Source organism: Anopheles gambiae, chromosome 2 (genome assembly GCF_943734735.2).
Source record: "Anopheles gambiae chromosome 2, idAnoGambNW_F1_1, whole genome shotgun sequence".
NCBI lineage: Eukaryota > Metazoa > Arthropoda > Insecta > Diptera > Culicidae > Anopheles > Anopheles gambiae.
The window spans coordinates 86,452,270-86,464,757 of record NC_064601.1 but is presented as its reverse complement, the minus strand read 5'-3'; the positions used below and the strand labels follow the sequence as shown (position 1 = coordinate 86,464,757).

Below are 12,488 nucleotides of genomic sequence, written 5' to 3'. Positions count from 1 at the left end.
ATCTCTGGATGTTTCCTAGCGATTCTGGGCGATTCCGGATAAACCTAAAAGACTCTGTTTGAGTCCAGATGTCTCCCGACAGCTACACGGTGTATAATAAGATTTTTTTATGATTAGATTCCGAATGATAGAGAAACATTAAAAATACGTTTAACATCAACTTTAACTTGTTTGAACGACAATGTAAGGCTCGCGAGCCGCATGCGGGTCCGTGCTTTTAAGATTATTTATAACCTTAATCGTTCATAGCGGGTCTTATTTCATTCATTTCATTTCATATAGAACTTTTACAAATTTTACTCTTGGTTTATCTATTTGGCTCTTCACACACAAACTCTACAATCTTCTTTGTAGAATTTGGCTCTTTCGGTCGAAAACTTTGCCGACCGCTGATCGGAACTGTCCGGGTTTATCAGTAATCGCTCGTACTCAACCAACCCACCAACCAGAGTCATCCGGTATCGCCCTGAGTCATCTGGAGTCATACGGATTCATTAGGGTTCGTCCGGAGTCATGAGGAGTCGTCCGAAGTCATGCGGAGTCGTCCAGAATCGTCCAGAAGTCATCCGAAATAATTCCAAATCATCCAGAGCCATCCCGAGCCATCTAGAGTCATCCGTAGCCAGTCATTGGTGTAGCGTTCAGAGTCATGTGAAATCATCCGGTGTCATCGAGAGTCATCCAGTGTCATCCAGAGTCATCCAGAGTCATCCAGAGTCATCCAGAGTCTTCCAGAGTCATCCAGAGTCATCCACAGTTTTCATTCATCCTGAGTAGTTCACGCTTATCCGCAGTATGCATTAGAGGAGTATGCATTAGGAGTATGCATTGATACGAAGCCATCTGAAGTTGTCCAGATTCATCTGAAAACTTCTGAAATCGTACCGATTAGAGGAGATTTGTTAGGATTCTACCACGATTGCAGATTCAAATCTAGTTTTGATTCGGAGTAGGATATAAACCCAAAGTCAAAGTGGATTAGCGACTCCACTCCAAATTACACTTCCCTAATTCAAACTAGAAAGTATCTTCTTCTTCTATGGCACAACAACCATGGTCGGTCAAGGCTTGCCTGTACCACTAGTGGGCTTGGCTTTCAGTGTCTTATTGATCTGCCCTTAGCAATATAGTCAAGTCCTACGTATGAGGACATGATCCATTTGAGGCTTGAACCCATGACGGGCATGTTGTTAAGCGGGATGAGTTGACGACTGTACCACGGGGCCGGCCTACTAGCAAGTATTCATTCACCATTTACATTACAATAATACGTGTAAAACTCTCAACAGTAGCCGTTGTCACAAATTAGGTCCAACATGAATACACTACTACAACATCATTTCCGCATACACTTTGATGCATTGTGTTCATTCCCATCTCTGACTTTATCGTTGTGCCAATAAGAGGTAGAAACACACTGCACATGTATCGCTTTCATTATCCGCCCAGCGGTGGTAGCACAGTAAGATACGCAGGCATTACGAGCGAGCGTCAAATGGTTTTCCCCGGAGCCGGGCCAGCCAGCGGAATGTAATTACCCACCAATAAAGAGCAACGCTTTAAGCGAGGCGCTTCGAAACAAAAGAAATGTCCTGCTTTCGTGCCTACACTAATCTAAACACAGCAACACACACACAACGAGACACACGACACGGCCGCAAAAAAACAGTGTTGGATGGTGATGAGTTTTCCATTGTTAGTACTGTCACGGTTATCTCCGGTTTTTTTACTCCAAAACGATGACTCGTAAAAGAGTGCAACGATACCGGTGGTGCTCCACTGGAGAATGTGGAAAAACTCAACACTATTAGCCTGTGGACGACGGGAAAAATCATCGACAAAAAGAGAAATGGGTAATCAATACATTCTGTACACTTGTACAGCATGGAGAATGAACAAAAAACAAACATCGCATAACTACAATCACCATCCGCTCGATATGGGTAATTGTACTCCCCGCACCAGATCCTTGGGGCCATATGTATGCGCTGGTGATGTAATTTAAATTTTAATTAGTTACTCATCACGAAACACGGACCGTTCATCAATAACGGTCTGTTTGGTTTGGAGTAGGATTGGGAACGTACCCCAGCGGTGTGCTGAATGTGCATATGAGAGTAACCTATAATGCCCGGAAGCCAATTTAAGCACGCATCGCATGGCAGAAATGTAATTTGTGTTTGTTTTCATTTAATTTTTGTAGGCATGTTTTTGTTGTTGATTTTTTTAAAAATAATATGGCACACAGTCTATGGCCTAAAAGCGTATGCTTTTCAGCTAGCTGAAATTATTGACCCTATTTGATCTGGATTGAAATGGATTGAGGGCGGTCCCGTGGTACAGTCGTCAACTCGAACGACTCAATAACATGCCCGCCATGGGTTCAAGCCTCAAACGGACCGTCCCCCCGTAGCAAGTATTGACTTGACTAATCCGGCTGCGTGGTAATGAACTAAGTCTCGAAAGCCTGTATTGGCCGGCATGTCCGCGTAGGACGTTACGCCAAATAGAAGATGAAATGGATTAAATATTGGACAAAATAGGGAAATCGTAAGGGCGGTGGACACTGTCCGTACTCGCTAATGTAATTTCGATTTTCGATAGCGCATCTGGCGGCGGCTGGTGGAAGCTTTTTTTGGTCATCGAGGGAATGGTCATGCCGGATCTCAAAATTAAGTAGTTTTTCCATCGTTTTTTGTCATGACAATGGATGCAATGCGTGCAAGACATGTACATCTACCTTTTACAAAACTTTTCTCGTCCAAAGTAAGTAAAAAAACATGAAAAAATTACATATTTTCTGAAGTGGCTCCAAATTGTTTGGAAAAATGCGTCGGTCAGCCGCCGCCAAAAAAAATTGAAATTACACTAGCGAGTACGGGCAATGTTCCCCGGCCTTTACAGCTCTTCTCAACAATTAATTAAAAGGGGATGGGCGAGTTATTTAATGCTAAAATAGTTTTAAACGACCAGTTAACTTAATTCCAAAAAGTTGATATGTTGATATTCCGGCTTTAAGCAGGTAATCTTGTGTAGTTATTGATTGTTTTTATAGAACTATTTTAGAGATTCTTTTTAATAAATTCTGCATATAGTTTATTAATATCCAATTTTAGACATTAATATGTGCGTTTGGTTCCGACCGTGTTCATTTCAAAATTTCAAAAAAAGGAAAGGTTATCGGGAATCAAGCAGGTAATTTTATTGCTTAACAAAACTATAAATAAGTTTATTAGTTATAGGAGTTAAGATAGAGACAAATCTTGCATTTCCTTGTACTGGCATTGTAGAAATAAACAATTAAAGTTCAATCTTTCTACAAAACATCGTCCATTGATTTCGTGGTTTATTCAATCTGAAGCTACATTTGAATTGCTATATGCAAAAAACGACAGACGACAAACTCTCTTTTTTCTACTTTCAACAAACAACCGTTTCGGCCTTCAAAACGCTAGAACAAATAAACAAAAAAGCACAAAAACCAACGTGACGTTCAAGCGAGAGTAAAAAAGAAACACATCCCACCGCCCAAGTAGCTTGGCTAAACTACGCCACCAGAGCGACGTCATCTGCACCAGTTGTCACCGACATTAAGCCAAAAACCCCCCTGCGATCCCCGTTCCGTTTCCTCTCGTTTGTCCAAGATTGTGTGAGTGTGCGTTTTCTTGTTTTTGTTTCATTTTTTGTTCACTCTCACCATCCGCCATCCGCCAGCCCATGTTTACCCTGCCTTTCCCGTACTCATTACTCATTCGATACGGTCTTTATCTGCCGGGACGCTAAGCCAGCAATGTTAAGAGCATATCGAGAACGGGATCGCCACGTCCCGACCCTTCCCATCCCGACCCAGTTTCTTTGCTCCCCAGCCCCATCTTGCCTCCCACTGTCCGTTGTGAAATGGCGAGTAATCACATTAAGAAAACTTGCGGCGACGCTTGCTGACACGGGCATATGATGCTGGCCGGACCGATGCGCGGAACCCCATGCCGTCCGTCCGTCCGTTGTCGCCGTTTCAAGATCGTTTGGCAAGTTTTTGGCAGCGGCGAAATTGCAATCTATCTTTAGCCTAAATGGCGTACAAAGGCGTACAAACAAGCGCACGGAAAGGTAAACGTAAGTATCCGCGTCAGTGTGTGTGTGTGTGTCTGCGTGGTAGAGAGAAAAAGAGAGAGAAGGATACAAAGGACAAACGAGTGGGAAAAGCTGATGAGAAAAATGATCGGAAAAAACAAAAAAAAAATCCACCTTTCCTGCCGACACATCCAAATCCCTACGTTTTTCTGTTGAAAAAAATGGGATAATGTGTTCGTCAGAAGTTAGAACAACTCTGTTCTCTTATTTATGGTACTTTTTTCTGATGTATTCTACTATAAAGGTCACACGGTTTGAATGGTCTAAAAAATATTAAATGAAGCATTAGCCGGCACATTTTTCCGGAGCAAAGGTAGACAAAGTATAAAGTGATCCAATTTTCCTGAAAGCGATGTATACATCCTGCTCAACGCTGCCAGAGTACAAAACTCTACAGCTAAATCAATTATTGCCTTCCGACTGTTCGTAGCATGCTGTTCCCGCCTTGCTTATGAAAGACTCAGACAAATTGTAATAAATGTTATAAGGATTTACCTTCCAAACAATACGTTTGGACAATACAACAATACGGCTCCCAAAAGCCGTTCGTATCTTTCTTGCTCACACTTCCCCAAGCGGTAGCGGTACTTAACACGCTTCGGGTTTATATTTACCACAATGAAAACGACGCTTAGCTTAGCCATCGGGTAACAACCTGGCGTACGGAGGGGGGGGGGGTGGTTTGTGTTTTTGTGCGCCGCGTGTGAATGTGCAATCTCGCACCTGCCCGCCCGGCAAGCCCTAGAGGCTCCGCAAATTTGAACTCCGCAAACGTAAACAAGTCGAAATGGCGAAACCAAACAAAAAGCTTCCATCACCGTCCCCCATCTGAACAGGGCTCAGCACCAAGAAACACACGCTTTCGCCCTGGCTTTCTCCTTCTCCTTCTGTTTCGTACATGACCAAGAGGAGAGAGAGGTTTGGGTGGCAGAAGCGTGCGCTTTTCTAAACACCCCCGAGGGACGATACGGGCTCTCCCCCAGCAGTAAAGTAAATTCATCATAAATTTAGAATCATTCGACCTATAAATAAATGCTCCATTATGCATTGCCGACCCACCCCGTACCCCGCACAAACGAACGCACCGTTTCTTTGTTTGCCAAAAAAAAAAAGACTTAAAAACATGTGCGTTTTATGTGGGAGTGTGCGCGAGTGTATCGTTTCACACATTTTCATCGTTTTTTGGGGATTTTTTCCCTCGTTCGCTGCAGGGAGAACGATGCTCGAGAAGGCGGTGACTTCACCATATTTAATCTTCGTTCGTCATATTGATAACGTGGAAAGAAAATATTGTCCTTTTTTGGTGTACAGCGAATGCTTTTACTTACTTATCCGGCGCTACAACCGCTTTGCGGTCTTGGCCTGCCTCAGGAGTGTCCGAAACAGCGAATGCATATGATCATAAAAAAGGAAAACAAGCTTAGGGATATCCTTCCAGGCATGAAAAAGGGTGCTTTTTATACAGGGACAAATCTATTAATGGAACTCTTTTCGTCAATCCTTAGGATACTTCCGTATGCACCAGTTTACAGCGCTGTTAGGTCTCACAAGCTTAATAGTCCAGTTTCTTTTACATGACGGGACAACAAATAGTGCAGGAATTGTATATTTTTAGAGAAATATCTTCCAAACCAACCGGGCACATTTACAATTCTCCAATGCCAAGTCTAACATTATGCATACGTTTGGGTCGTTTATTTTGATTGTATATTCAGTCGTACACAGTTTCAGATCTCTCGGTAGCACCATTTGTTCCGTGTGTATGTGTGTGTACTTGAACTTCGATATGGTTTACATCAAGTTGAGCGACACAAACAACATACAAATAAAGACGAAGATCCTGGTGCAATTGGCACACACTTTTCACGTGAATCGAGTAAATATTCAGCTAGTTTAGTATTTTCCAGTATCTGCTTAATCGTTTGTAAAATAAATAGATACATTGAAGACATTCAAATAACCAGCAAGGCGCATTTGTTTAAATAATTCTATGATAACGTTTGCATTGAAAAATATGGACAAACATGTTTCATGGGTTTATCTTCACTCACACTAAAGAAATGTTCATTGCTCTTTTAATAAGAATATCCCATGAGTCAGCAGACAAAATTTTACACTTCCATCAGTCGACCTCTAACCGCGATGACCAAAAAAGTGCAGCAACTTCATTCAGAAGCGTGCTCAATTAAAGAACGGCACCTCGTAGCGTCTAAATCAGACACCTTGTGGCAGTTCGTGCACGTCGGCATCTACAACATCTTGACATTATTATTACACAACAATTAGAGCATCGAAAGAAAGCCCTGTTCCAAATGGCTGACGTCCCTGAGCGACTTGAGGCTCCAAAGGAAGCTGGAGTTGAAGACTGAGGGGAATGACACCACTTCGCTGCGTTCGCTTAGCCGGGAGGTCGATCCAACTGGCCAAACAATGAAATAGTACCTGGGAAACATGTGCATACATATCAGGAAGCAAGTATCGCGTCCACTGGCTTCGCAGTGGCAAGCAATGACGCCAAAACTCAATGCGACTATGTTAGATGAATTTCGGCTGAATTTTGATATGACACCCTAGTCCGCGAAGCAATTCAACATCCCCCAGTCTTGTCCCATGCAAATTTTCTGAACTAACATGATGCAAAAGCTCTACTTCAACAGTTTTATTTGCGAAATTTTGAAATTTGCGAATGACAACTGCCGAAAAGCAGCTCGCAGCTTCGTAGATTTATCTGTGCAAGTAAACTTGAATAATTACCTTTCAAAGGATGTTCATGGAAAGAAATTATCTCTTAATTTAGTTTCTACATCCAGCCGAAAAATCTATTTTTAATGTAAACGTCATTACAATTTATTCATATGAAACAGTTACTGATTTTTAAATTCCAACAACCACTGGTGGATTGAAATTCCAGTAATTCATTAATCAGTAGAACATTGCTCATAACAAACCAGATAACAGCAACAGTTCCTTAGAAATCGAAATTTGACACTGATGATTTGGTTAAACAAACCACCAAATCTGCAAATTTGAAACACCAATATCCATCAGATCGAATAAAACTAAATTAGAAGGCTTTTATGCAAATATTCTGAAACCCCTCACTGCAATTTGCAGCTGCGCCAGAAACACCGCATGGTTAACCAATCATAACCCTAAAAACTTTCACCGAACACGCAGCACAATTCGTAGGCTTTGCGAGAATCGAATTTTACGGGTGAGATAATTTCAACTTTGATTGAAAAGATTGAAAGCGATACCCACCCATCTGCCAACAACCACGAAGGGAAAACCAGTTGGCGTGTGAAAGCGTTTAGGCTGCTGCAGAAACAGACCCGGAACGGTAACCTTGTTGAACTTTTAAATCGTATAATTCAATTTTAACGGTCCAATATCTAGTTAAAATGTTTCACCTTTTCCCTCCATTTCTTTTTTTTTTGTTTCTATCGTTTGATTTAACTCTCTCTCTCTCTCTCTCTCTCTCTCTCTCTCTCTCTCTCTCTCTCTCACTCTCTCTCTCTCTCTCACTCTCTCTCTCTCTCTCTCTTTTACACCCTTTTGCAAAACCCATGGTAATGGGAAGTTGATCGTTATTTTGCCCTCACGCCTCACCCACCGAACAGAAGTCACCTCTCGGGAAATGGAGTTTTTCAACCACCCTGCCCTTTCACTAAGCGTTTGTCCAATCAAAACAATGTTACCGGGAAATCCACGAACCCATCTCGTCATCCTTTCTCGCTTGAGCTGTACACAATCCGCCTTTTGCACTGACCCGATCGCCATCGTAACGAGGAAACGCACGACAAGGAGGTGCCAGAATGTTTCTAAAAGGTGTTTCGTGGCCTATAAAGTTAATAAGCTTGCCTCTGCCCAGTGTGCGTGTGTACGCTCGCTTGGTGCGAAGCTAATTTGTTACGCTTCACAAATAATTCTGCTTTGACCGTTTTGGTGCTTCCTTTTTTTGGGGGAGAGGGGAAGCTGGAATCGATGGAGAAAAAAGCTCTCCGTTTCCAAGCCAAAGACTTTGCGTGGTATGGGACCCATACTTTGACGCAACTTATTGTCTCACTTCATTATGGTAATAAGATTCGCATGACGAAGGAGCGGCATTAAAAAGCTGACAGGGAGGAGTTTTCCAAACTGTGTCTTGCGGAGACTGTCGGTGTTGTGTCCGTTTTTTTTTTTGCCAACCGTAAGCCATATTTTAGAGCTTGAGGACGTTTAGTATGCAGTTGAATAATTATCTAAATGAGATTAGAGCATAATTTAATTACTAAGTGCTGATTAACGTCTGTGGTGCGTGGTACCAGCTTCTCAACAATGCAGCGTGTCCGATAAGAAAACTTTTGGTTTTTCAGTCCACCTGTCACACTTTAAATCGTGTGAAACTCATTTAAAACATATCAGCATAAAACAAACCCTCACTTTTAAGTGATTATAAATTCATTCCAGCTTTGCAGTCCTAACATCAATTGCCATTCAAAAGGAAACAACCAAACAGCAATTAATATGTCCTACCTCCATAACAGCCTCACCGCAAGCTTATGGAGCAACACATTTTTAGCAACAGATGCAAACGATCTCTTAAAACCCTAAAATTTCTTTGATCTTAAATTATAATGCCATAATTGGCCAGTTGCCAGCAGGGCGGACGGGTGCACGAAGACACAAGCCGCACTATTATTCTCCATTACTCATCGATGCTGCAGCAGCTGGGCAGCGATATAATACACTCTGATCTCTCAAGTATCAGTTATGCACGTGACGCGGATTGTACGGCCTCGGGGCAGTATATTTGTAACGTGTGAGCAGCGATTTTGCTAGAAGTGATTAACAGCGAGCCGCGATTTTGGAACAGTTTTATGAACCACATTAAATAGAATATTATTATCTCATTAGCCTAATTGCAGGAGTGAGCAATCGCGATTGGCAATTTGAATAGGAAGGGTAACGTAAACAGTTTCATGGTCGTGTGCAGATTAATAGCTAATTTTTTATAACATGATTGTAATGTACTGAATACTTTAGGGTATTTGTTTTACAATTAATTATATTTTTACCAGGCTACAGGGCTACAAAGAAAAAATCTAAAGTAACTTTAAGGTATTTTTTTTACAATTAATTATATTCTTACCAGGCTACAGGGCTACAAGGAAATAATCTAATTTAACGAAATTAAAGTAAATACTTGCTTCGTATACGGTTGATGAAAGTGCTTGAAAGCAATGTGTTTTAGCAAGCCAACTCTAATTACTAGCATCAATAATGCAACACTATTTACATTCTATTGTATGCAGCAATAATTTAATTTAGCAATAGTTGACTAATTTCGCATATCAAATTACGAAAATATTTTAAAAACATATAAAAAATAATTTTATAATTTATTACGATCCACTAGATAATATTGGGTTCTAATATTTAAAAAAAAACGAAATTAACCTCCACACCACAAAACCGCCTCTCGTCATCGACAAAGCTACGGCACGAATACAGTCGAGAGAATGGAATAATTAAAAAAGGGCTAAACAAACACAAATGAAAATGGAAAATATCGTTATCCTGTCTACTACTACTGCTGCTGCTACTGCTGCTGCTGCTGCTATTGCTGCTCGAACAACATTTCGGAACGATCTAGCTCTCACGGCCAGATGGTTCCCCTCGTATCATTAACCCTTTTCAAATGTGAAGCGTTGTCGTGTTCGGGGCATCATGGGTTTTCTTCACGACCAGTATTTTCGGCGGCAGAAGTTTCATTACCCCCTACACGCCGTGGAGAGGGTTCGCTAGAGGGGGCGTTTGTTTTTTTATGAGTGTTGAATGTAAGAAACAAAGAAGTAAAACAAAAAGCGTTCTACACAAAAGCAGATAAGCAAGCAACACTACCGAACGCTGAGAACGAGATGTGAAGCAGTATGAGTGCTTCTCCCTTGTCCCTGTAACACATACCCGTTGCTGTCGACCGCCGGATGCAGGGCGGGGGCCGGAAATGGGTGGTTGATCCTGCTGCTGCTGTGAGGAGTCGCCTTGCTGTTGCTGCATCTGCTGCTGCTGCTGTCCATCAGCTCCTCCTGCGCTCCCCGATGGAGCGCTTGTGTCTGTTTGGCCGTTTGCCATGGCGTTTCCACTACTACTACTGCTACTACTACTGCTGTTGCTGTTGCTGCTGCCAGTGTCCGCTCCACCCCCGCCGTCACAGCCTGAAGGAACTGACGATTCCGGTGAAACTGCTGACCGCACGCCTGCTGCTTGGCTGCTCGGGCAGGGCGCACATGGCATAGCGGGAGAGTGTCCGTTTTCTGCCGAAAACGCGCTTCCAATGGTGGACTGTTGCTGCTGCTGCTGCTGCTGCTGCTCGGCTAGGTTGGCGAGGCTGTGCGTGCGGCTTTCAGTGGTATGCTGCTGGGCAGCAACGGCCACTGTACTCATCGTCCGCCCCGGAGACGTGACACTTGCCGCTGCAGGCGCTGGTGACGTCCGAGGCGTCGGTGTCGAAGTGGCGGCTAATGACGCGTTTGGCGGCGATGCCGATGCGCGTGCGAAAGGTGCAGAGGAAAGTGCTGCGGGTGGTGAAGGTGGAACAGCTGCAGTGACGGACGGTGGTGCCGGCAATGGCTGTGCAACCGCCAGGCCCGGTTTCTTGCCCTTGCGGCTCTTCTTGTGCTTGCCGCCCTTGGACGAACTTTTCTTACTGGTTAATGAAAGAAAAATGTCTGCGAACGCGTGCGCCCGTGCGCGTTATCGGGTGGTGCGCGAAAGTGCATATCCGGATAGCACACATCGACACAGACATACACAGAGCGGATATATGGAAACACACATGGGTACAGTATTCAACAGCGGCACATCGAAATATATTTACACACACACACACATATATGTATATATTTATACGAGGTGCAAGTGGATGTGAAGCAAGAAACATAACACGAAGCATGGGTACGTTCCCCCGTCCGACGATACGCCAGAATATGCAAATAATGGAGAGAGAGAAGGAGAGGGAGAAAAAGAGAGAAAGAGAAAAGAAAGAAAGAGAAAAACGAGCAAATTTAGACCGCAGAATGAGAATGGCGAATAAATTAAAAGAAAACATCTAAATCAAACACGCACACACACATCCACACGTACACGACGCATCCCATCGCCCACCGGAACCGGATGTCGGAAAACAAGAACGAAAAAAGGTCAATTGGCAATGCAGTCTAGCGGTGTGAAGACCTTCCCCAAACGTAACTAGACTGTCCCTACCTTTTGATACTAAAATAAAATTAATGAGCATTGTGAGAAAACAGGAAAGCAAGAAAACGGTTGAATTTCTCGTTCGATTTTGCCATGTGCTAAAGTCTCTCTCTCTATTCAGTTTGCTAAGTCGTAATTCAAACCATGGTGCATAGTTGCAGGCGTGCAGTTACGTTTACGATGTACGCTCCGTTACTATAGGGCGCGGACGTTAGCGAAAGCAGCATTGGCGGTGATACGGATTTTGGTGCAGCGGTATATAGTGCTTCAGTGCAGCTTACAAATGCGTAGGTTAATATACGTGTGTTAGGTCTCAGCCATTTACGATACAACTTCAAATTTATGCAAACAAAACACCGAGGTGCAGCGGAATAATACGTTACATTATGCCCAAAATGTGCAGTAATCTGTGTTTAGTGATGTTTGGTACATGTCATATTAGTAACGTGTCAATATTTGAGTAATTAATGTTTAGAGAGATATTCTACGAAGATAAATTACTTTCATTGAGCCTTATCTACAGTAGTTTGATCCATTATGTTGGAGAATTATGATTAATATTTAATAATACAACCAAAAAAAATCATTCAGACGTTCTATAATATCTTCGTTTCACATAACGTTATATTATAGTAGTTTAGTGCCTTGGAAAAATCTTCGTGAAACACACATAAAACTATTTTGTCGAGCTACAAGAAGTTTCGATTAGGGACAGATGAAAAGTAAAACCAAGTTTTAACTTATCGCGACAGTGAACATCTCTGTAGCCGAACGGGCATATCTGATGATTCCTACATGACCGGACAGGGTCATACATCTCATATGAACCGATGCCTAGCGATAGAACCCAAGTGGAAAAGTGGTTTGATAATTGGAGTGTTGTGTAAGTTTTCGAATGTAGTTACAAATCATGCAATCTCCTTCGATTTGTTTCGATGCATAGTCCTATTATCGAATATCGTGTTCTATAACTGTTCAGAACTTATTTCAAGTGCTAAAACAACGCAAAACATACAATTCAATTGCCAGTTCAAGCCTTATGAGAAGAGCTAGAACTCCACCTGTATATTGCATCCGCTTTCGATAGAATGTTCGTGTCTTAGTATCTTACCAAAAAAACA

General features: G+C 42.5%; 1 protein-coding gene across 5 annotated transcripts in view; it reads right to left on the bottom strand.

The window, feature by feature from the left end:
• The window catches only part of LOC1276282 (protein encore), a 68,294-nt gene that overhangs the window by 17,767 nt on the left and 38,039 nt on the right, over positions 1-12,488 (bottom strand). For 4 of the 5 annotated variants that reach the window (XM_061641328.1, XM_061641330.1, XM_061641331.1 and 1 more), the window contains exon 2: positions 10,078-10,841. The exons of the other annotated variant lie outside the window; for it this stretch is intronic. In XM_061641328.1, coding sequence (XP_061497312.1) covers positions 10,078-10,557 — 480 coding nt within the window. In that variant the 5' untranslated portion in view covers positions 10,558-10,841. The remainder of the gene's footprint in view (positions 1-10,077; positions 10,842-12,488) is intronic. 5 annotated transcript variants of the gene reach the window in all.